This window comes from Pteropus vampyrus, unplaced genomic scaffold (genome assembly GCF_000151845.1).
Source record: "Pteropus vampyrus isolate Shadow unplaced genomic scaffold, Pvam_2.0 Scaffold110, whole genome shotgun sequence".
NCBI classification, from domain to species: domain Eukaryota; kingdom Metazoa; phylum Chordata; class Mammalia; order Chiroptera; family Pteropodidae; genus Pteropus; species Pteropus vampyrus.
Genome location: NW_011888891.1, coordinates 1,306,314 through 1,332,440, shown reverse-complemented (window position 1 = coordinate 1,332,440; position 26,127 = coordinate 1,306,314). Strand labels below are relative to the sequence as shown.

The window sequence follows — 26,127 nt, the reverse complement described above, 5'->3', positions numbered from 1 at the left end:
TAAAATATTATTGACTATATTCCCTATGCTGTACTTTGTAATTACCAATTTGTACTTCTTACTCTCTTCATCTTTTTCACTGAGCCCCCAAACCCCCCTCATCTGGCAACCATCAGTTTATTCTCTGTATATATGAGTCTATTTCTTTCTTTCTCCAACTAGATGTTAAGTGACTGTATATATGCTTGCTCCCCATGGAGCCCTGGGTACTTTGGCTCGTTGGTTATTAGAAAAATATTTTGTCTTCATGCCATGTCAGTCTGTCCTTTTCAGGAAGAAAGACTCACATTATTGTTTTTTGTTAGTTTCCCACAGTTTTCTTCTGAATGTTCCCCCTTTTCTTCTCTTTGTCTTACTTGAGAGAAGATCTTGACAGAGACAGTCTTTCTAATTCTTTTTGCTTTTCTTAGAATTAGAAAGACAGTCTTTCTAATTCTTTTTGCTTTTCCCCCTCTCTCACTGAACTCAGACAAGATTAGAGATAGAGTATGGTGAAATATCCATAGTTTTGTGTACTCACCTGTTTTAATGACTTCTCCCCTGGGTAGCTGGAAAAATACCTGTGAGCTCTTAACTGGCTCTTGTGGCTGTGGAAAACTAGTTTTTCTTGTCTATGAAGACATTTATTGTCATCTCTCTGTATTCACTATCACTTGATCTTTTATTATCTTAGGGAGCAGATTTGAAGAGGCAAAAACAAATAGTACAATTAGATGGCTATATAACTGCACGGTTCTTCTGTGTTTCCCAGAAAGTCTTTGAGATTCTTGTTTCTGTTCCTGTACATTACCAGAGACTCTTGGGAATGGAAATCTCTTAGTTGTAAGACAGCTAAGGTCCTTGTGGTCATGAATGTAAACATACTCCCACTGGCTCTACTGTCTGGGTAGACTTTCCTCTGAAAACCTGGGGTCTCAAGATAACTCCAAATAAGAGGACAAATTGTTAGTGGATACCATGCAGAAAAATGATGGGTGGTTGAGATATTTCTATCAGTTTGACAAGAGTCTAGTAAAAGGAGGATTATTTGCTCTGTAGGATAAAGATAGAGGATGCAGTTCATTTTTTCTGCTAAGGAAGCTCTTTTCCCATGCCTCAGGCCCTTCTCCGCCTAGCACCTTCAGTTTTCTCATATGACTATTATAACTTCAGCTCTGGAACATAAATCCAACATCATCTCTTTTCCTATGCCTGGATGCCTAAACCCTGGGCCGATTTCTAAGATTTCAGTTCTAAGATAACAAGCTAACAGCCCTGGTGCAAAGTCTTTCAAACTATTTGTGGTGAAACACAAGTTATTTATTTGTTTATTTCTAAATGATCACCTATCATGACTTTCGAAAATACAATAAAAATCTATGTGAATGTTATGGCATTATGAAACTGTCTAGAAATTTTCAAATGCTTACTCTCAGTTTCTATACATATCTTTATGAGGACCAGTAACAAGCAGTCCATGGACTGGCACATATATGTCTGTGACCATATGCTGAGAAGTACTGCTGTAGAGGAAAAGTTTTGTAAGAAACACAGTGGTGGAAATACACTCCAGGACAGAAGGTTACAGTAAAGAGGTCTTCAGTGAAGAGCATGAGAAGCCAGGGCAGGGCTTATCTGGACATTCTGATAACCCTACATTCCCTATACATTTCACAGGCCTTTGGCATAGAGAGAGTACAGCAACTTACTGTATTAATGAATTTGATAATGTGTATGATAATGAAGAATTAAGTCATTACACTGAGCAATGTGCATACATTCATTCACTCATTTATTCATCCATAATTTACTTAGTACCTATGATGTTTTAGATGCTAGTTATTCAAACATGAATAATAAAACATTAGCCTGCTTTTAAGAATCTCATAATCTAGTGATCCTAAGGTTATAATCTTTATAGCATTTACAAACTTATTCTTAGGACATTTCATCCTACCCAGCTTCATCTGCCTCCAAGGCACCGTTTTCCTGTGTCTAGACATTCCCTGAGGACAATATACCCTTCTGGTAACTCACCTTTCAGGTGATAGATATAGAATGGAGTTGTCCTAGACTTGATTCTTGATCCAGGGATATAGTCTGGGTAGAAGAAACTGATAGATGATAGCAAAATTAATTAGTATTATGCTATTCCAAGCTTTCTTTATTTTATATTAAAATAGATATTCCAATATCTCCTCTGTTTATATTTACTATCCCATTCCTTGGCTTTCATCCTTTTTGTGTCATTATGTTTTAGAAGTTAGCTGTTAAGCTTTTGAACATCTTAAAGAGGGATTTTATTTTTTAATTTTAATTTATAAGTCACATTCAACAGAATTTGATCCATTTAAAATTATTGCCATTACTGAAATGTATGAATTTATTTCACCATGTTATTTTGTTTGCTTTATATTTATCATGTTCTTCTTTCCCCTTTTCCTTGTACTTCTACTCAAATGATTACTTTAAAAAAAACAGATTATATTTTAGAGCAATTTTAGGTTCGCAAGAACTGAGTAGAAAGTAGCGAGATTTCTCATATTCCCTGTGCCCCTGCATGTCCAGCTATCGACATCATGGACCAGAGTAGTACATTTGTTATAAGTGACAAGCCTATACTGACATAGCATTATTACCCAAAGTGCACAGTTTACATTAGGGTTCATGCTGGGTGTTGTACATTCTATAGATTTGGACAAATGTATAATGACATCTACATACCATTATACTATCATATAAAATACTTTCACCGCCCTAAAAATCCTCTGAGCTCCAACTATTCATCCTTCCCTTCTTCCTAATTACTGATAACCACTGATCTTTTTACTGTCTCCATAGTTATGCCTTGTCCAGAATGTCATATAGTTGTAATCATTTAGTATTTAGTCTTTTCAGATTGACTTCTTTCACTTAGTGATATGTATTTAATTTTCCTCCATGTTTTGTCATGACTTGATACTTCATTTCTTTTTAGCTCAAATAATATTCTATTGTCTGGATATACTACAGTTTATTTATTCATTCACCTACTGACATCTTGGTTGCTTCTAAATGTTGGCAATTATAAATAAAGCTGCTATAAACATCCATGTGTAGATTTTTGTGTGGAAGTAAGTTTTCAAATCATTTGGGTAAATACCAAGTGCTGGGTCATATATGGTAAGAGTTATGTTTAGTTTTGTAAGAAATTACCAAAGTGTTTACCACAGTGACTATACCGTTTTGCATCCCCACCAGCAATGAATGAAAGTTCTTGTTTGTTCCAAATCCTCCTTAGATTTGGTGTTGTCAGTGTTTGGGATTTTGGCCATTCTCATAGGTGTGTTGTGGTATCTTGTTTTAATTTTCAGTTTCTTAATGAAATATGATGTTGATTGAGCATCTTTTCACATATTTAATTGACATCTATATATTTTCTTTCGTAAGGTATATGTTCAGATCTTTTGCCCATTTTTAAATTAGGTTGTTTGTTTTCTTATTGTTGACTTTTAAGAATTATTTGTATCTTTTGAATAAGTGTTTTATCAGAGATGTCTTTTGCAAATGTTTTCTCCTAGTCTGCGACTTTCTTTTCATTTTCTTGATGATTTCATTTTTATTCTCCTTTTCCCCTTTATAGTTTTAAAATTATATATATATATATATATGTATATATGTATACATATATATATATCTTGGAATTTTGAAAATTTTAATATATATACTTAAGTATACTTAAATTTTAGCAGTTAGGATGGTGGAGTAGGTAAACGCTGTGCTTGCCTCCTCTCACAACCACATCAAAATTACAACTAAACTACAGAACATCTATCATTGGGAATCGTCTGAAGTCTAGCTGAACAGAAGTCCTACAACTGGGGACACACAGAAGAGGCCACCTCAAGACTGGTAGGAGGGGCAGCAATGCAAAACGGGCTGGTCCTGTACCTGCATGTGGCGGTTGAGAATCGGAGAAATATCTTGGCTGTTGAGATCACCCTAGAAGAGTGAGGGGTCCTGGCCCCATAATGGGCTCTCCAGCCCAGGGTTCCAGTGCCTGGAAGAAAAGTCTCCACAACTTCTGGCTGTGATAACCAGCAGAGATGTGGCTGAGTGAGATGAAGGGCCTCTGGAGTGGCAGATGTTCTTCTTAAGGGGCCCGTGTGCAGACTTACTTGTTGACGAACTCAGTTGGTCTGAGCTCCAGCTGTGAGGCAGCAGCTCAAAATGTGCCAGGGACAAATGGAGAGGAGCTGGGTTGTCTGACTTCAGGGTGAGGGCTGGTGTGGGGAGGAGGGGCGGGCAGCTTTCTCCCAGACAGAGTTGCTGGCAGAGGGCGTTGTAGGCAGCCGAATGGGAAAACAAACATGTTCCACATGAAAGAACAGAACAATATTCCAGAAAAAGAACTAAACAAAATGGAGATGAGCAACTTACTAGATGTAGAATTCAAAACACTAGTTATAAGGATGCTCAATGAACTAAAGGGAAGAGTAGAGGAACTCGGTGAGAACTTTAACAAGATAGAAAACATAAAAGATATGGAGACCACCTGGGTGTCCATCGGGGGTGGGGGATGAATGGATAGAGAACAGGTGGTACCTATATATAATGGAATATTACTAGGCCATAAAAAAAATGAGATCTAGCCATCTGCGATGGCATGGATGGACCCGAAAGATATTGTGCTGAGTAGAGTAGGTCAGACAGAGAAAGACAAGTGCCATGTGAGTTCACTTATGTGTGGAATCTAAAGAACAAAATAAATGAACAAGCAGAACAGAAACAAGCTCATAGATACAGAAAACATTATGATGGTTGTCAGATGGGAGGGGATTTTGGGAATGGGTGAAGAAGGGGAGGGAATTAAGAGGTACAAATTGGTAGTTACAGAATAGTCATGGGGGTGTAAAGTATAGCATGAGGAATATAGTCAATACTATTGTAATAACTATGTATGGTATCAGATGAGTACTAGATTTATTGGGGGTGATGACTTCATAAGTTATATAAATGTCTAATCATTATGTTATACTCCTGAAACTAATATAATATTGTAGGTCAACTGTAATTGAAAAAATAAAAGTTATTAAATTTTTTATAAAGGAAAGTTGTACTATTAATTTCTCACTTTATAGATGAGTAACTTCTGCCTTATGAAGTTAAGACCTTGTCCTAGATTCGGAGCCAGTCTATTGAGAACTTTTGTTTCTCAGGTATTATATACCAAGCAGGCTCTAATTATAAAAGATGAACAAGTGATTAACAGTATAAAGAGATAACAAGAGATTAACAGTATAAAGTAGGAAGCTGATAAACAGAAAAAACTGTAGAATTTATTCAAAATGGTGGACTTGGCACATGCTACAACCTTCCCTCTCAAATAAGTCCACAGAAATGACTGGCAGGAGGTTTATAAAACTTCATTACCATGCTAGAAGAGATGAGTTTTCTTCAACAGAACAGAGTATGTGAGAAAATCCTAGAAGACTGAAATAAAAAAGAGATTGGATTAAAGTATGAAACTATAGTCCAAAATGAATTAAGGAGTGGACTGCCACAAAAGTTTCATTTACCAGGATTAGGAGGGAGCCCTGGAATGATTGACAGAGAAGCCAGGAGGTATGACCTCTCCATACTTCATATGAAAGCACTGAAAGTATGTTCTTGGATTGAGAATACAAAGCAGTGTCATGTATAACACTTAAGAAGGAAAGGAAGTCTGGACACCTGAAAGACTAATTTTGGCACACAGCACCAGGCAATATTTCTAACAATTCTCCCAGAAAAAAGTGCAGTAAACAGAGATAACATTTACAGAAAGACTAGTAGAGAATTTCAAATTCAAAAATGAACACAGCCAAAGATTACTGCTCATTTGGAAAAGGCTAATATTTGAAAGAAAGGCATCAAGCATAACAATCAGAATTCCTATATAACACAGCAAGTTATATAGGAATTTAAAATAAATATAATTAATTTCCAAAGTGACATGAGAAGGTGTTGCAGCCATACTTAGATTTATCTAGATGTTCATTAAGCTAAACATGTGATAAATAAAACCTTGAAGGACACACTGAAAATCAAAATGAAAATAATAGACTGGTGAGGTAAAATATTAACTCAAGTATTCCTCCAGAATATTGAATAAAAGGAAAATGAGATCATAATTATGAAAGGAAAGTTAACAGATATCAGATTTGAAAGGTTATGATCCATTAAAAATGCCAAGCAAGATGAAAATAAAAAGAACTGCATAAATTTCATACCAAGGATGAAAAGAAAATCTTAAAACGTTCCAGAATATTAACTTTGATATCTGATATTTCGCCAGCCACATTAGATGCAAGAAAAAAATGGAACCGTGTCTTTAAAGCTATAAGAAAAATATTTTTCATCTTATAATTCTATACCAATAAACTTAACTGTTTGTGAAGGCAAAACAAAACATATTCAATCTCATATTGGTCTTTTCTGAAAGAACTACTAAAGAATTTATGACAACAAAATGAGAAATCAATCCAGTAGATAGGAGTGGATTTTAGAAGCAATATTGGTTAAAGAAATCAGGGAAACAAAAATATTGTTATAATTGTGAATGAAAGAATACATAAAACTTACTTAAGCACAAATATTAGCAGTACGACTGGTGATGATAGTAGCTGATGATAATTGTTGAGCTTAATCTAATTGCAAGATGCTGCTTACATGTTATACACGTATTAATTTATTTAATCCTCATAACAACTCTATGAGCTATATACCTGGAAACTGATGATACTAAGACGCAGAGAACTTTTTTTTTTATATGCATGAACAATGCATTTGGTAAGCATGTAAAAATCATTTGTTTAATGAATAGATGCTATTAGGCAATTACAATAATATTGATAATTAGGGGAATTTTTAAAAGTTGAAATAAATACTAGATAAAACAATAAAATATAATATAGGTGCAGATAAAGGCAGCTAAGTGTTTCTTCTTTGCATGGAAGAGGAGTAGAAGATACAGAATGATTTTAAGTATTCTTTTAAAAAAATTTTTTATGTTTTAATTTTTTTCATTTATAGTTGACATACAATATTGATGAAGGGCCTGGTGGGGACCCCAAAGTAGAGGCCTCACAGCGACCAAAGCCTCACCTTTTCTTACCCTTTAGTTTAACAATAGATTGTCCCCTGTTGCTTGACCCAGAGCTTGGAATGTCCCCTGCCATAGAAAGTTGCCCCGAAGCTTGCGATTGCCCTTATGTTTACTGATCACAATCTTTATGGTCTAGCATTCTTTCCAGACTACTCTGATCTTTGTCCCTGGATTGCTAACGCCAGCAGAGGACCATGTTGACGGAGAGAAGGCTCCATAAAGCACAACAGGCCCCCTACCCTCAAACCATCTTGCAGCCTCTGGAATACTGCCCAGATTTTCCCTTAAATACTCTAAGCTGGACTGAGACAATAAGGCAGTTTTTGAAGGTGTTAACCTGCTGCCTTCTCATATCACTGGTGATCTGACAATAAACGCTTATTCTAAATAGCTCAATTCCTGTGTCGGTCTATTGGTTGAGTGGCCCAAGGCCACATGAGCCCCAAACTAGGTTATCCTCTAGTTACAATATTATATTAGTTTCAAGTGTACAATACAGTAATTAGATATTTATATAACTTATGAAGTGATCACTCTGATAAATCCAGTACCCATCTGATACCATACATAGTTATCACAATATTACTGATTATATTCCCCATGCTACACTCTACTTCCTCATGACTATTTTGTAACTACTAATTTTGTAACTACTAATTCTTAATCCTTTTCCCCCTTCTCCCATCCTCCCCAATCTGACAACCATCAAAATGCTCTCTGTATCTATGAGCTTGTTTCTGTTGTTTGTTTGTTTATCCTGTTCTCTAGATTCCACATATCGCATTTGTCTTTCTTTGACTTATTCCACTTAGCACAATACCCTCTAGGTCCATCCATGTTGCTGCTGATGGCAAGATTTCATTCCTTTCATGGCTGAGTAATATTCCATTGTATATATGTACCACCTCTTCTTTATCCATTCATCCATTGATGGATAAAGGTAGCCTCCATATCTTGGCTATTGTAAATAATGCTGCAATGAACATATGGATGTCTCTTCAAAGTCTTGTTTTGGTTTCTTCTGAGAAATACTCAAAAGTGGAGTTACTGGGTCCTTCTTTGTCTTTTGTTTTAAAGTCTATTTTGTCTGGTCTAAGTATTGCTACCTCAGCTTTTTTATTGTTTGTTTCCATTTTCACGAAACATCTTTTTTCAGCCCTTTACTTTTAGTCTGTGTGTGCCTTTTGATTTGAAGTGAGTCTCTTATAGGCAGCATATGTAAGGGTCTTGTTTTCTTATCCATTCAACCACCCTATCTTTTGACTGAAGCATTTCATCCATTTATATTTAAAGTAATTATTGCTAGATATGTGGTTATTGCCATTTTATTATTCAAATTTTTAATCATTTTTTCCCCTTCTCTTTCTTAAAAAAGTCCCTCTAACATTCTGTTAATATTGGCTTGGTTGTGATGAACTCCTTTAGCTTACCTGAGAAGCTTTTTATCTGTCCTTGGAGTCTAAATGATACTCTGCTGGGTAGAGTAATCTTGGTTGTAGATCCTGGCTTTACATCACTTTGACTATCTCCTTCAAGCCTTCTGGCCTACAAAGTTTCTGTTGAGAAATCAACTGACAGTCTTATGGGAGCTCCCTTGTAGATAACTAACTGCTTTTCTCTTGCTGCTTTTAAGATTCTCTCTTTGTCTTTAACATTTGGCATTTTAATTATGATGTATCTAGGTGTGGGCCTCTTTGGGTTCATCTTATTTGGGACTCTCTGTGCTTCTTGGGCTTGGATGTCTATTTTTTCACTAGGTTAGGGAATTTTTCAGACATTATTTTTTGAAATTGGTTTTCAATTCCTTGCTCTTTTCCTTCTGGTACCCCTATGATGGGAATGTTGGTATACTTGATATTGTCCCAGAACTACTTAAACTAGCCTCATATTTTTGGATTCTTTTTTCTTGTTGCTGTTCTGATTGGGTGTTTTCTGCTACCTTATCTTCTGAATCACTGATTCGATCCCCTGTTTCATGTGATCTACTGTTGATTCCCTCTAATTTAGTCTTTATTTCAGTTATTGTATTCTTCATTTTCTGTTTTTTTTTTTTGTATTTTCTATCTCCATTTTTATGTTTCCTATCTCTTTGTTGAAATTCTCATTGAGATAATTGAACATCCTTATAACCAGTGTTTTGAATTCTGCATCTGGTAGATTGCTTGTCTCCACTTTGTTCTGTTCTTTCATTTGAGACATATTTCTTTGTCTCCCTATTTTGGCTGCCTCCCTGTGTTTGTTTCTATGTACTGGTAGAGTTGCTATGTCTTACGGTCTTAGTAAAGTAGCCTTATGTAATAGATGTCCTGTGGGACCCAGTGGTGCAGTCTCCCTTGTCACTTGAACCAGGTGCTCCAGGTGTGTCTCTGTAATGGTTGTGTGTGCTCTCCTGTTGTAGTTGAGCATTGGTTGCTGTTTGCTCATCAGTGGGAGGGATTGACCCTTGGGCTGATTGGTTGGGAGGACTGGCCTTGACTGTAGTGGAGGAGCTGTTGTGCAGGGGCTGACCCTATTGAGCAGGATTCATTTAGCAGGGCTGTGGTACCTGCCCACTCTGTCCTTTGGGTGTGTCTTCTGTGGAGGTAGTTGGGTGGTGCTCTGGTGTGGTCTAAAACTGGTTGCTGGGTGTGTTGATGCTGGGACTTACTGGGAGGGGCTCTGTTGCAGGCCAAGGTCAGCTGCTGCCTGTGCCCTGCATGAGGCCACTTGGTATGAGCTACAAAGTGATGCAGATGGTTGCCACTTGTGCTGGGTTTGGAAGTGTCTAGAATAGGCTAAGCTGAAAACTGAGGTCAGCTGCCACTATTATTAGATTGGGGCTGCTAAGCAAGACATACAGGGCACATCAAGGCCAGATACTTCTTGCTTGGGGTTAATACAACCTTCTTAAGGTTTGGGAGGATTAAGTGTGAAAAGATATATGCAGGTAGTTAATAGTTCCTTTAATCTGTTTCTTTCACTCTGTTTCAGGAGAAACTGTAAAGTCAGTCAGCCTCCGTAGAAACTCTTTGTGTCCGTCTTTACTCATCTCAGTAAGATTCATTCAAAAGATAAAAATACTATTATTTCAACTATTTTCCATCAGGCTATCCAGAAAGTTCTCTTTTGCATCAAACACAAATCCTGCATTGTTTACTTTGGCTAATTTCCTATGGTTTATAATGACTGTCACAACTGCATCTGTAATCTTTCTTATTCACAAGCAAGTTGACTTTACAGATATGCATTATCCACAATTCATCCAGTTGTAGTTTCCAATTTGTGCTAGTGGTTTCCATGCCAGCTAAATAAAAAGGGAAACTTAATGACTCATCTAGGGGTTCAAATAAGGTAATCAAACTCCCTAAGCTTCTAGGATCTACTGTTTTTCTTTTCTTGGCTCCATTTTCAGGCTGATACTTTTCATTCTGTAGTCCCAACAAGCATATACCATATATGGTCTTTAGTGTCCAAGATCTCACCCATATCCGTTCAGAATTTATATTAAGTCACTGAAAGGAATAAAAACAACAATTCCAATGACTGTGGTAGGACCAATCACTTATATGGGGGTAAAGTGTTTGATGGATGAGTAGGAACCAAAGAGAGGCAGAATCACATGGTTCATAGTCCTACTAGTAGGATGTAAAATGAAGCAGGTACAGTTATTCAGGAAAAGAGGGACCCTATTACTAGAAGTAAGAATATTGGTCAGGACAGAAAAAAATATGTTCAATACAAAAGGTAATGCAGATGAGGGCAGATAGGAGCATGAGCCATATTTTCTGCCATTAATGCTTTACCTATCTCTAAGGCAGCCTTATCTGAAAATTTGTTCTCTCCCCACATGAGTCAAATAAGGTATTTATTTATCTACTCATTCATTTATTTATTTAGTCTCAATCATTTATTGCATGCCTGCAGCTGCAAACTTGGAAATAACTGAGATTCCATGTATAATCTTTCTACTCTGAAAGTCTCAGATCGTTTATGTGATAAAGGTATATTCCCTGCTCTCACAAAATATGTGATTTAGTTTTAGTGTTATCTATGTTATCAGACACACATAGAATTATTTCTAACATAATGTAACACTACAGTCATATGAAGATAGTGCATGAGTGCACAGAAGAGGAAGTAGTTGAGCATGCCTTTTGGGAACTAGGACATGAAGAATGACTGAGGTCTCTTTAATTGGAGAAAGCCATGAAGGATGTTCTTTTCATTAAAAAGAAACAGCTTGGACAATGAATTGAAGGAAGGGATATGTAGTCATTATGATCCTTATCTAGTTCTGGAAGTGGAAAATCCATTAAAGGGCTACTCTTAGAGGCTAATTTAGTGTGAGATATGGAAGTTTAGGCAGTGCTGGTGGACCCTTGCTTTCATTTGTAAGTTATTTCTATACAAATTTGCCTTGGTTGGATTATAAATACTTCCTGGTCAGGGACCGAATATTATTCTTTGTTTTCTAAGTGTTTTAAGCCATTTCTAGAAGGCACTTGTGTTAACATCATCGCCCATGTTCCAAAACAACAAATCTTTCCTGGCAACACAAAGAGTACAGCTAATAGCATATACCCATATTTCCCCTTTAAAGCTGCAGCCACCAATAGGTAATCATGAAAAACACAATCTCTGACCCTAAACTTTTCATTTCTGAGTCACATAATCGTAATATTTTGTGACACACATCTCTTGGGCTTTGAGAATCTTGGAGCTTCTCTGTCATATCATGGATATATTCTCCTGAAAGAGAACATGTCTATACTACATGCCATGTTGTTTTATACATAAAAATATCTCTAATGCCAAATAGGTAGCTATTAGCTTCTATTGCTACAAATAGTTGTGTCATTAAAATTACAAGTGGTAATTTATAATAAACTAGAGGTTGGCTATCATCCAGAATGAGAGTATAGATGTGGGTAGGACTGAACCCCAGGGTATTTCACATTCAGAGGCCAAGCAATAGAGGTGGAATTGACAAAGGAGAGTGGAAAAGAGTCTCTAGGAGGCAGAAGGAAAACACAGAAAGAGCCGTGTCACATAAACAAAGGGTGTGAATAAAGAAGGCTTATTCAACTTGGTCAAATGCTATGGAGAGGCTGAGTTAGATGAAGATAGAGAAGTGTCCATTGGATCTGAACAACACAAAGCTGACCTTAACAGGAGCAATGTAGAACATAAGTCCAACCAGAATGTGCTGTAACAGAGAATAGGAGATAGTGAGGACAGTTAATATAGATTACATTTTCAAGAAGGTTTTATACAAAGAGAAGATGTGTGACAGTATCTGAAGAAAAATGTAATATCAGGGGATGCTATTATTAGAACTATTATTAGAACATAGTCTTGTTTCCTAAGGAAATGACCCAGTAAAAAGGAGTGGGTTTATGATTGTGTCATTTATTAATTTATTGCCCCTCAACTCCAAATTCACCTTTCAATATATTCTCTGCAATAATGGACAGAATTCCTTTAAGCATCTCTTCTGTACAGTGAGCACATTATTTAGCTTTCTCAGCAGAGAGCATTGGAGGGACATTATAGGAAGAAGGAACAACCCTGCTAATTCCTGTGGCTGAGTAGCGGGTCAGCATTTTGAGTATGGGGACATCTAGTGGAGCTTTTCTCCAGTCTTTTCCTCAGAACCAAGAAATCCTTCAGTGACCTTGCAGCTTGTCTTGGCCCAGGAATAACTTCCTTGGTCTTCATTACACAGAAAACAATGCCCTAGTGAAGGCCTCCTGCTTTCATGGGGCTGATTCCCTTTGTAAGTCCTCTGCAGAGCTCGCCGGTGTCCAAACCCTTACCCACTCTGCATGTCCATGCTCCTGATCACACCCACCCTGCCCGTACTGCAGAGGGTAGCTGTCTGCCGGCCCAGCAACTGCAGACCAGCTATGGCCTGGGTAGACCAGCCATCTTTTCTGCTATGCAGTGGACTAAACTACACCTTTCCCAACAAGGTCTGAACCCCACCTGGGGGAGGGCCCCTTCCAAGTTGCTCTTTCCTTGGATACCTCCTCTCCACCCTAAGGGTACTATAAAGAGTTTCCTTATATCCTACAGTCACTTGTTTATCAGTTTAATAATTCTTTATATTATACTTTGCCAGTTTAGCCCACTGTGTGGTTTCTAACTCCTAATTGGATCCAGACTGATACAATGACAAGAGAGTTTATAACTTCAAGAATTTAGCACTAATGAGTACTTAGAATATATCACTTTTTAAAACACCCTCCTTGGAAAAAACCTCATATTTATTTAAAAATATTTCTCATCTTCTCAGTTTCTTCTTAGTACTTTATATTCATTAAGATCCTTGCCTCTTGATGATGGTTTCCCTTGGAAATATTTACTTCTGCTTCTTTTAGGAGTATTTATCCATGTTATTTCAGAATCCATTCTGTCCAAAAGGCTGTGTACCAGTCATTTTCACTTTTTCATCTTGTTTGAAGACCATCTTGCACTTGCCATGTACATACTGGGTGATCATCTTGGACAGGAAATGACCATATCAAACAAGCGGACATGGCAACAATTATTTTTATGTTTATAATGATTCGATTTTTGGAAGAACCTATAAATTCTTCATGAATTTTCCCCTAGAAAGCACTAACTTCTGAGAGCTATCATTCTGAATGTAATATCTTATCTGAGCTTATATTTTCTCTTCGGGTTCACATATTACAAACATATACTTTTTATCTTCTTTTCTTTAAAAAAATCTCAGTCACATTCTAATTTTAGTCTCTGTTCTAAAATTATAGTCCTCTGTGTCCCTTAAAAAAAATCTGCCCCTTTAGCAAGACCCCCCATGCACATTATCCATGCTTATCCCACTTGGAGAGTGGTAATGGAATGTCAGTTTATTGATAGAAGAAAACAGATGCTATTGCAAGCCTCCCTGGTTTTATAACTCTTGCTCATTCTGACCTTAGCAACTATAGCACTCAATGGTGATGTCTGGGTTAAGGTAACAAGTCCTTCCCTCCCTTCCATCCTCCCTCTTTCACTTTCTTTCTTCCTTTGTCCTTTCTCTCTGTCTGTCCTTCCCTCTCTCCTATTTTCCCTTCTTCCCTTCCTCCCTCCCTCCCTCAAATGCCTTCCCATTGTAATTGGGATAAAATTCAAACTCTTTATCATAGGCTGTAATGCCCTAGTGATCTGACCCCTGCCTTCCTCTCTAACTTCTTCTCCCCTTTTATTTCTCTCATTGACAATATTTCAGGCATAATGGTCTTCTTCTTGTTCTTTAAATAAACCAAGCTCCATCATGTCTCAGGGGTTTGCACGTGCCGTTTTTTTTTTCTCTAGGATCTTTGTCTGCACTTTTTTAAATGAATGCTTCCTTTCTATTATTTTGATCTCATTTGAAATGCCTTCTCCTCTAAGGTGCCTTCTCTAACTGCTCTAACTAGTCACCTCCATCATCACCATGCTGTCACTCTCCAGTATATCACTCTGTTATATACTTTGTTCTTACTACTTCAGCACTATGGAATTACTTCATATCTTATTTATTTATATTTTTCCTTTATTACCATGGAAATTCTTTGATGGCAGAGAATTTATGTGCTTTTTTGATCACCGTATTCCTAAAGACTAGGATAATTCCTGGCACATGATGGAGACTTAATAAATATTTTTGACCATTTGAGTATTCACTGGGCCCTTATTGTTCATGGGCATATAAGTAGAAAATTTAATATTCCTTGCCCAGAAGAAACTGGATAAATAGATTTAAGATGTTTCTATTATAATTGTTTTTTCCTAGATGCAGCAAGAGTAGGTCAGAGGCCCAGTGGTATCTGGGGCATGGTTTAGAGGGAAAAATTAAGGAGGGATATGATATTGAATTGCTTTATAATAATTATATTGCCCTATCCAACTGAAATCTCCTCTCAGTCATTCTTTGATGGTAAAGTTGTGGGAAAGCCTATTAAAATGCAAGTGAGAGTGATTAAAATGTTAACCTACATGTATATATTATAAAAACCAATGTTGTTGATTATCTACATAATGGTTTTCAAATATGTTTTAAGCAGCAGAGCTTTTTTCAAACCAAAAGCCCTCTCAGAAGCCCTATATAGGTAAAAATGGCTGATTCTCTGGCTTGTGTGGCAGAATTCGTACCCTGATCCCCAGGCACCTCTCCTAACTTCTGTCCCTCCAGGCAGTACCGGAAATATCACCTATAGCACCCAGCACAGAGCAAGGTCTGAAAATCACGAAGCTTAGATTAACCATTTAGTTTGGGAAACTGAGGCTCAGAGAGCTGAAGTGACTTATCTAGTTATAAGATGACTGGCAATAAAAGGATGGAAACCCAGTTCATAGAATTCTAGTGCACTGTGCTTTCACCTGTGTTATCCTATATTTCTGAAGAATAAATTCTATTAAATCCAATTAGCTCCTAGAAGTGGGAGTTCTTATAGGGAGAGAAAAATCAGAGATTCTCAGTGCCCTGGAGGCCTTGCTTGGAATTTTGCTGCTCCTCAAGGACTGTGGACCTGGAGAATAACCTCGAGACTTCTCTTCTCACTTAGAAATCAAATCATCTTGAGCTTGCCTTTAATGGTGGAAATGAGGAAATGGGACTGCTTTTTCCAAATAATTATTGCATAATGATTTAATTGCTCTGAATTTTTATGAATTGGAGAGAAGAACTTTTAACCATTAGGTGTCTTGATGTTCCATTTGTGAAGAGTGGCATGGCCTTGATCAAGACAGGTAGGTCCTTTTCATTAGTATTTCTTATTTTTAAGTGGAAGCCCAAATTAGAAATAAATGATTCAGTTAAGTTGGGGGTTTATGGATCAGCCATAGTGCAGGTTATCTCATGCTAATCGGGAGTTCAGAGCCAAACACAGCATCTGGCATGATAGCAAACATTTAATAATGTTTTTAATTAAGTGAATGAATTTCAGAGGTATGTATTATTTAGCAACTATAGTTTAACAGTATATTAATTTGATTTCTGACTACAGATATAGGCGGGTGGACATTATTTGTGCCATATGCAATTGTTATATCCCAGGCATCAATGATGCCCACATTGAGATCCTGAAAAATGTCTCTTATGGCGAGATATTGAATATAACCATGAAAGTCACCAAATCTCTCCACATCACTGTGCATCTCCCTGATGTTTTCTGTTTTGATAATAACCATAGTTTCTGGGCTTCTCAGAAGAAGACGCTGAACAGCCTCATGGACATTGAGGGCCCTTCGGATAAAAACATCAATGGGAAAGGGTCTGAAATGCTGGCCCAGAGAAATAACAATGATAGTATTTTTTTCTCCTCCAGTTCTGTCAATTACCCGGGTGATGTACTCAATCTCTTTGACTGAATAGGTCAGTGATCCAACCAAAGGGTAACCATGTTTTTGCCATTGGATGTTGATATTCTTATCCAAGTCCACAGCAAATTGATGCTGAAATTTTCCAGATTCATGCAGATCCACTGACTTCAGGGCTGATGACAAATAGGCAATCCCAAAATTAAAAAAGGATAAAATTATAAAGATCATAAAGATAGAAGAAAACACTTAGTGTTTATACTTGAATAAGTTCATCATGGCTTAAATGAAGTATAGTTCTGAAAAGTATTTGAACAATCAGAAGTATTATAGATATAAGAAATTATATATGCCCCCTTGTAAAACTATGAAGAACCAAATGGACTGGGGATGGTAAGCACTGGGGTAAGTTCATTGGAAGATGATAGTCAGTTTTGTACATTTTGTTTAAAATGTACAATATTATTTTTGTATATTTTGTTAACTAGAGAAAAACTCCTTTGAGGATAAAGTACTAATTGATGTCTATGCAAAAACAAGCAAACCTATCTCCCCAAGTACTCTGTAAAGTCTCTTAAGACTGAAAATATATTCTATACTTCTGTTTTTTTTTTTTTAACATATGCATGGAATGGTACTGAGTATATCATCTATAATAGCTTTCCTATTCATTTGTGAAGGACTTTACAAAGCATTTATTTGGACTGATGTATTCATTCACTTCACAGCACGCTCTCTCTCTCTCTCTCTCTCTCCACACACACACACACACACACACACACACACACACACACACACATTTAATTGCTATGTTATAGAAAAGAAACTCAAGAGATAAAATGACCTGCTCAAGATTACACAGCTAGTGACAGAATTGCCACTTACATTTGAAGCTCTTCTCAGTTCTTGTGAAAATAGTCTACTCAATCTTAAAACGTTTGAGAATATGAGTATAATATGAATAGAATCAAACAAAATCCTTCAAGTTTTCTTAGTTAGTTAGACCCTTATCAGACTATCAGGGCCAGCTCCTTTGTAGTTAAAATTTCTGAGGAAAATGTTTAGAAAAGAATTATTAATGTTTCATAACATGTACTATCTTAGGAGTAAAGGGCTATGTTTAAAGTCTTAACCCAGTGAGGTCTGAAAATGGAGATGCTGGAGGTTTGATTGGAGGAAAATGGCAGAATTATATAATTATATTCTTCATTCTGCTTCCAACTTATTGCAATTTCTTTTTCCAAAGCATACTACACACATAGAATTTAACTTTTAACAAAATGTGCAACAGATGTTTCGCTACCACAACATAAAAGATCATTCAAAGAGAGTAAGTAACTCAGTACTTTCTATAACCTAAGAGACCCACTGTTATGGAATGTGATGTTAAAGGTTATCACCAAACCCTTAGTTTTATAGATGGGAAAACAGAGGTCCTGAAGAGTTCAATTATTTACTAGAGGTCACAATTTAAAAATTTCTCATTCTGTTAGGAATTCTGCTTATAGCTTTAAGCCAAGGCCCTAATGATTTTCCTGTTATTTTGAGAAGATCAGCTTACCCCCTAAGTTTGAGATGACAAAAGTAATATCATGTCAGGAATGCCAGAATGGAGCCATATCAGCTGTACTGTTTCCTATATGAAGAGCCAGGTCCCAGAACACAGGGGGCAGGCAGTGATGATTTTCCGGGTATAAGTGCTAAGATTTACTAGTGTCTTCTGAGTTATGATTGGTGCATTCTTGGTTTAGTAAAAAGAGCAACTAGGATTTTCTAGCAACTGGGTTCCAGTCCCAACTCTGACATTAACTAATGATAATAATTGCAGTAGCTATTGTTTACTGGGCATTTTCTATGTGCCCTGTGCCTTCAATGTATTAAATGTTTTATACCTATTACCTCATTTAATCTTTGTAACAACCACCAGATACCATTGTTATTCCTGGTTGATTGATGAGGAAAATGAGCCAGAAGAAATAAGTAACATGACAAAGATCATGGCTACTAAGTGGCACAATCTGGGTCTGTTAGACTCCAAAGCCCATGCTTTTTACCACTGTGCTTATCTGATGTAAAGTTGTCACCTTAGTCCTGGCACGTGTCCTTTCATATCATAATAGTGATGATAGCTTATACCAAAGAATATTTACTATATAGCAAAAATCATGCATTCTAAATGCATTATATATATTACCTCATATTACCAAGAAGGTGCTATTTTTATCTCCATTATACATGAGGTAACTGAGGGACACAATGGTTATATAACTTGCCCAAGGTTACCCAGATTGAATATGGAGAAGTCAAATTTTGATTTCAGGCTATCTGGATCTAGAATCCACACTCTTAATCATTATTCTAACTGTAGAAGGTGGACAGTGTAATATCTTAAGTTATCTTCACCTCCACCAATGGTTTTCTGAGTATACTGGGTAAACATTGAAGTGGGAATTCTGCAGGGGTAGGGATGTGATTAAACCTTTCTACACTGGCTCCCTTCTAGTCAGATAGATGTATACTTTTAAGGGAAAGATAATTATGTCTTGTGAAAAATTTTGATGTATTGTGATTAAGGCCTAAGAAAAAGGGTCTACTGCCATGTCACCCTGAACGTACTTAATCTCATCTGATATCAGAAGCTAAGCAGGGTCGGGCCTGGTTAGTACTTGAATGGGAGACACCTATGAATACTAGGTGCTATAGGCGTTTAAAAAAAAAGACCTACGAAAAAGAAGCGGTGCTCCCCATATTCCTTTCTCTTTTTGAAATGAAAAAGAGCGTTCTGAAAAGGATATAAATAATGGCTTAGACTCAGGCATACTTTTGATACTGTCTTTGAAGTATTCCATCCACTGGCGTATCGTGGAATCTCCCATTAGATATATGAATTTTCCTTTCAGGCATTCTTTTATTTCAACTGGAGCCAAACTACAGGAGATAGGATTCCATGTGTCTTTCCAGACATATCCACTGGGGATTGTGGATGCCATTCCAAACTTGCATTTCTTTTTCATTGGAGCCATGTTTTCTGCCAAAGAATCAGCAAGATAGGACCTTCTAAAATATCACATTATTCATCAGTATTTATTAAGAACCTACTGGCTTTTCTAAATATACTCTTAATAGGGCATGAGAGTTGGGAAAAAGCCTTATTGAAGCATCATTCTCTTAATGGAATAATTATTTTTGAGTAAAATGATGTGAATTTTCTAAATGATACTCATTAATGTTCATTACAGAGGACTTTTTCTCCCAGAAAAAGAAAAAGGTCTTTGGGATAAAATTTAAGTATTTGTTTGTCTTCTTATGAAAGTAAAGTCATTAATTCTTGTTTAATAATGAAAACTCAATTATTATATCATTTTAACACACTTTACTCCCAAGTTGTTACATTCTTTCATAGTGTCTTAAATGCCACCATCAAACTGTAAATCTTTTGAATTAAATGCAGGGTGAAATAAGAAATTAACGATTAGTTTGGTTTGGAACCTGGAAAGTCCACATAGATATGGCTGTAGGCTGGAATGGAGTCTTAGAGGTCCACGATGGGCCGGGTATTAACCTATTAGGTATTGTGAAGCCTCTGGGAATCTGAGGGGCTGAGGTGGTTCTAGTGGTGAGGAGCCCTTCGTAGGCTTGGTGCAGTAATTATACAACTGTTAAAGGCAGTAGTTTAGTATTTCAACATCTGGTATGAGTGTACTTGTGTATTGTCAGTGAAAATGCCATTTCTACCTCTAGCTACATATTTACACTTCGGTGTGAACAAATTTATTAGTGATCAGCAAGCTGTTAATGCTGAATTTGCAGAGACGCAAATGCTTCTGCCTTAAATCATTTTTAGATAGAGATTTCCTGGGATATTTGAACCAAAGAAATTAAAGAGAAAATTAATAAATGTAAGTATGGGAGTGCTATTTTGTATGTTAAAATGGTGTGAAAGGTCCCAAAGATGAAGAAGGGGAAATTGTGATGAATTAACTCCTTTTTGGCAGGTTGGAAACCTGTAGGTGGTGATTCTTGGGCTGTGGGAAGTCCTGATAATGGTGGTGTAGGGAGGCAAAGACCTAAGTATAAGTTGGGAGAGAGTTTTGACATTTGAAAATTACTGTGTTAACTGAACAGGTAATGTGTTGCTTGATAAATAAATTGATGATGAGAATTATAGTTACTAAAACAGGTTTATGATATCTAGTGATTTCAATTATTTATTCACTTAGGTAACTGATATCTTGGCCCACCATAGACAAGCCCAATGATCAGAGTGCCAATAAGACTGATGATAGTGTACAAGTCCAGCAGAAAGTAGAAACATTTCAAATGGTCTAATACTAAGCACAACCCAACAAACATAGGGAGAACTTACTGTTGCATTTGGAGACATTAATAATGTTGAAGTTTTCCATAATCTCTACACCCACATTTGACCTTAAAGACACAAATACAGAAATTAATCTGAAGGTGGACCCAAAGGTCAAGAAACAGGGTCCAAGATGGTGGTGGTGTAGGAAGACACTGAACTCACTCCCTCCTGAAATATACATCTATATAGAGAGCAATTACTCCTGAGAGATAATGGAGGGCTGAATAAATAGCTTCTGAACAACAAACAAGAGAAAGAGACTGAATAGAGAAGACTGAAAAACTGTAAGAGCTCTCCGGGTGCTGCGAAAATTCTCTGAGATCAGAGGTGCTTGTGAGTGACATTGTTTATGATCCTGTCCATCTTTATAGTGCATTGGGAGTTCTATTTGGGTGCTTTGGCCTATCTTTAAGGTCACTGCAGTGTGTCCCCAGCCACACTACTTGGAGCCCATTTTGCCTCTGGACAAATAGAGCAAGTAGCATCAACAGGGCATCACCACATGTACCGGGCCTCTCTATCTGGGGCCACTCCAGCCTTGCAAGCCAGTGCTCCAAGCACCATAAGCACCTGCCTGGCTTCAACTGCCCTGCCAAGACAACCAAGAGCACACAGCCTACGCAGACATTGCTTCTACACAAGACTACTTTCTGTACAACAAAGGACAAAGATATTATTTAGAGAAGTCTGAGGAGCCACAGGAGCTCTCTGGGAAATGGAGGAATTCTCCAGGACTGGAGGTGCTGGCGAGGACCATCATTTATGTCACCCTCTACCTCGATAGTGTAGGTGAGAACTCTACCCAGGTGCTCTGGCCTACCTACAAGGTCGCTGCAGTGTGTTCCAGGACAATCACCCAAGCCCATATTGGATCCAAACGAAGGGAGCAAGCAGGATCAAGAGAGAATTACTATAAGCACCTGACTTCCCAGGGCTGCTCCAGCTCAGTAGGCCAGTGTCCTGGACACCATAGGCACCTCCTTGGCTCCAGCCAGCCTGTCAAAACCACCCATTACACACAGCCTACACAGAGATCATCTCTACACAAGGCCACTTTTTCAGGACTGGGTGAGATAGCTATTTTGTCTAATTCATGTAAACAAATATAAACAGTCAAACAAAATGAAATGATGAAATATCTTTCAAATCAAAGAACAAGAAAAATCTCCAGAAAAATCCCCTAAGGAGACAGATAAGTAATCTCCCCGATAAAGAATTCAAAGAAATGGTCATAAAGCTACTCACTGAATTTGAGAGTGGAATAGAGAAACTTAGAGAGAACTTCAACAAAGAGTTAAAAAGTATAATTAAGAACCAAGCAGAACTGAAGAATACAATTATTAAAAATTATTTTATCTAAAATTAAGAATACATGAAAAGGATTCAACATCAGATTTGCTAATACAGAAGAGTTCAGTGAGCTGGAAGACAGACTAGTGGTAATCAACTATTTAGACAGTAAAAAGGAAAAAGAATTAACAAAAATGAAGGGACATTTGGGACAACATCAAGAGTACAAACATTTACGATATAAAGTTCCCAGAAAGAGAAGAAAGAGAGAAAGGAACATAAACTTTATTTGAAGAAATAATGGCTGGAAACTTTGCTAACCTGGAAAAGAAAACAGACATTCAGGTTCAGGAAGCACAGAAAGCAGCAAACAAGATGAACCCAAAGAGACACACACCAAGACTTACTGTAATTAAAATGATAAAAATGAAAGGTAGACTGTTTTGAAGGCAGCGAGAGTAAAATAACTAGTTACATACAATGGGAACCCCATAAGGCTATTGGCCAATTTCTCATCAACAACTTTCAGGCCCGAAGAAAGTGGCAGGACATTTTTAAAGTGCTGAAAGAAAGGAATCAACAATCTGGAATAATTTATCCAGCAAGGTTATCATTCAGAATTGAAGGAGTGCTAAAAGAGTTTCCTGGACAAGCAAAAACTAAAGGAGCTCATCTCCATTAAACCAGCTTTATAAGAAATGTTAAAGGTCTTTGTTAAGTAAAAAAAGAAAGACCATAACCAGAAATAAGAAAATATAAGAAAGGAAAAAAAATTCATAGGTAAAGCCAAATATTTAATAAATACAGTGAATTGGACATTTAAAAAGCTACTATGAAAGTCAAAGGGCAAAAGTACCAAACTCACCTCTAACTACAATAAGTGATTAGAAGATATACAAAACAAAAAGATCTAAATTTGTCATCAAACACATAAAGCATGGAGAGGGAGTAAAAAGGTAGCCTTTTTAGAACATATTTGAACTTAAATGCCTATTAGCTTAAAATAAACTGCTATAGATATAGAATGACATATAGAAACCTTATGGTAACCACAAACCAAACACCTACAAAAGATACACAGAGACTAAAGAGAAAGGAACCCAAACAAAACACTAAAGAAAACAGAAAACCACAAGAGAAGAGATCAAGAGAAGAAAGGAACAGAGAAGAAACAATACAAAAATTAACAAAATGGCAATAAGTACATACTTATCAGTAATTACTTTAAATGCAAATGAATTAAAAGGCAGAAGGCAGCTGAATAGATTTAAAAACATGACCGGTCTATATACTACTAAAAAGAGACCTCAAACTGAAAGATACATACAAACTGAAAGTGAAGGGATGGCGAAAGATATTCCATGTAAATAGAAATGGAAAAAAAACTGGGGTAATGATACTCTTATCAGACAAAATAGACTTTAAAACAAAGAATGTAAAAAAAAAAAAAGACAAAGAAGGACATTATATAATGATAAGAGGTCAATCCAAGAAGAGGATATAACAATTGTAAGTTGTTATATCACAGGAGCACCTGAATATATAAAGCAAGCATTAATGGACATAAATGGAGAAATTTATAGTAATATGAATAATAATAGTTGGGGATTTTAATATCCACTTACATTAATGGATAGATCACCCAGACAGAAAATTAATAAGGAATTAATGGCCTTAAGTGTCACATTAGACCACCTGAATTTAATAGACATAAAAAACATCTAATCCAAAAACTGCAGAATACACATTTTTTTAAGTGCACACAGAATATTTTCCAGGAAAGATCACATATTAGGCCACTAAACAAGCCTCAATAAATTCAAGAAGATTGGTATCATATCAAGTATCTATTCTGACCATAGTGGCATGAAAGTAAAAATCAAGAGAGAAGTTTATAGCAATACAGGGCTGCCTTGGGAAATAAGAAACATTTCAAATAAACAATTTAACTTTACACCTAATGGAACTAGAAAAGGAAGAACAAATAAAATCCAAAGTAAACATAGGAAAATAATTAAGACAAGAGTGGAAATAAACAAAATAAAAAAATTTAAGAATGATGAAACTAAGAGCTAGTTCTTTGAAAAGATAAACAAAATTGAAAAACTTTTATCTAAACTCATCAAGAAAAAAAGGAGAACCCAAATAAGTGAAATAAATGAAAAAAGAAGCACAGAAATACAAAGAATCGTTGAAGAATACTATAAACAATTATATGCCAACAAATTTGACAATCTAGAAGAAATGAATAAATTTCTAGAAACCTGTAATCTTTCAAACTGAACCAGGATGAAATAGAAAATCTAAATAGACTGATTACTAACAATGAAATTGAAGCAATAATCAAAAAACTCCCAACAAATAAAAGCCGAAGACCAGACAGCTTCACGGGTGAATTCTATACAAATATTTATAAAATTAATACCTATCGTTCTTAAACTATTTCAAAAAATTAAAGAGGAAGGAACACTTTCGAGCTCATTCTACAAAGCCAGCATCACCCTGATATCAAAACAAGACAAAGACATTACAAGTATTAGCAAACCAAATTAAACTATACATTAAAAAGATTATACACTATGATTAAGTGAGATTTATCCCAGGGATACAAGAATGGTTCAACATTTGTAAATCGATCAATGTGATACATTGCATTAAGAAAATGAAGGATAAAATTCATGTGATCATCTCAATAGATGTAGAAAAAGCATCTGACAAAATTTAACATTTATTTATGATAAAAGCTCTCAACAAAATAGGTATGGAAGGAACATATCTCAACATAATAAAGGCTATATATGACAAATCCACAGCTAATATACTCAATGGTGAAAAGCTAAAAGCTTTTCCTGTAAAGTCAAGAACAAGACAAGGATACCCACTATCACCACTTCTATTTAACATAGCCACAGCAATCAAACAAAATAAAGAAATAAAAGGCATCCAGATCAGAGCGAAGAAATAAAACTGTTTGCAGATGACATGATACCATATGTAGAAAACTCTAAAGACCTCCAAAAACTATTAGAAGCAGTATGGTTGCAGAATACAAAATCAATATTTGGAAATTTGTTTCATTTTTATACACCAATAATAAATGATCAGAAGGAGAAGTTAAATAAACGACCTCATGTACAATTGCATCGAAAGCATAAAATAACAAAGAAATTTAATCAAAGAAGTAAAAGACCCATACTCCGAAAAGTATAAGATATTGAAGAAAGAAATTGAAAATGATACAAATAAATGGAAGGATATACTGCGTTCATGAATTGGTAGGATTAATATTGATAAAATGTTCTTACTACCTGAAGTAATATACAGATTCAATTAATACCTATTAAAATACTAAAAGCATTCTTCTCAGGACTAGAACAACTGATCCTAAAATTTATATGGACGACAAAAGACCCAAAATAACCAAAAAAATCTTGAGAAAGGACACAGTAGGAGATATCATGTGGCCTGATATCAAACTATACTATAGAGCTACAATAATCAAAACAGTATGGTACTAGCATGAACAGATATATAGATTAATAGACTAGAATAGAGAGCCCAGAAATAAATCCTCACTTATATGGTCAACTGATCTAGGACAAAAGAGGCAAGATATACAATGGGGTAAACACAGTCTCTTCAAAAAGTAGTATTGGGAAAATTGGACAAATATATGCAAAAATATGAAATTGGACCACTTTTTACACTATATACAACAATAAACTCAAAACATATTAAAGCTTAAATGTATGAACTGAAATCATAAAACTCCTAGAAGAAAACACAGCCAGTAAACTCATTGACATTGGGCTTAGTAATATCTTTTTGGATATGTCTTCTCAGGCAAGGGCAACAACTACAACAAAAATAAAGAAATAGGACTACATCAAACTGAAAAGTTTTTGCACAGTGAAGGAAACCATTAACAAAATGAAAAGACAACCTACTGAATGGGAGAAGATATTTGCAAGTAATGCATCTGATAAGGGGTTGATATCTAAAATATGCAAGAAGTTCATAAAATTTAACACCAAAACACCCTAAAAATCCAATTAAAAAATAGGCAGAGGACTTGAATAGA

General features: G+C 36.2%; 1 protein-coding gene across 1 annotated transcript in view; it reads right to left on the bottom strand.

Moving 5' to 3' along the window:
* Nucleotides 1-16,029: 16,029 nt before the first annotated feature.
* Nucleotides 16,030-26,127, bottom strand: part of LOC105295613 (NXPE family member 4) — a 17,546-nt gene continuing 7,448 nt past the window's right edge. Inside the window, exons 3-5 of the mRNA XM_011365366.1 lie at nt 20,760-20,821; nt 19,215-19,421; nt 16,030-16,569 (exon numbers count right to left, since the gene is read on the bottom strand). Of these exons, the coding sequence (XP_011363668.1) occupies nt 16,034-16,569; nt 19,215-19,421; nt 20,760-20,821 (805 nt within the window). The 3' untranslated portion in view covers nt 16,030-16,033. The remainder of the gene's footprint in view (nt 16,570-19,214; nt 19,422-20,759; nt 20,822-26,127) is intronic.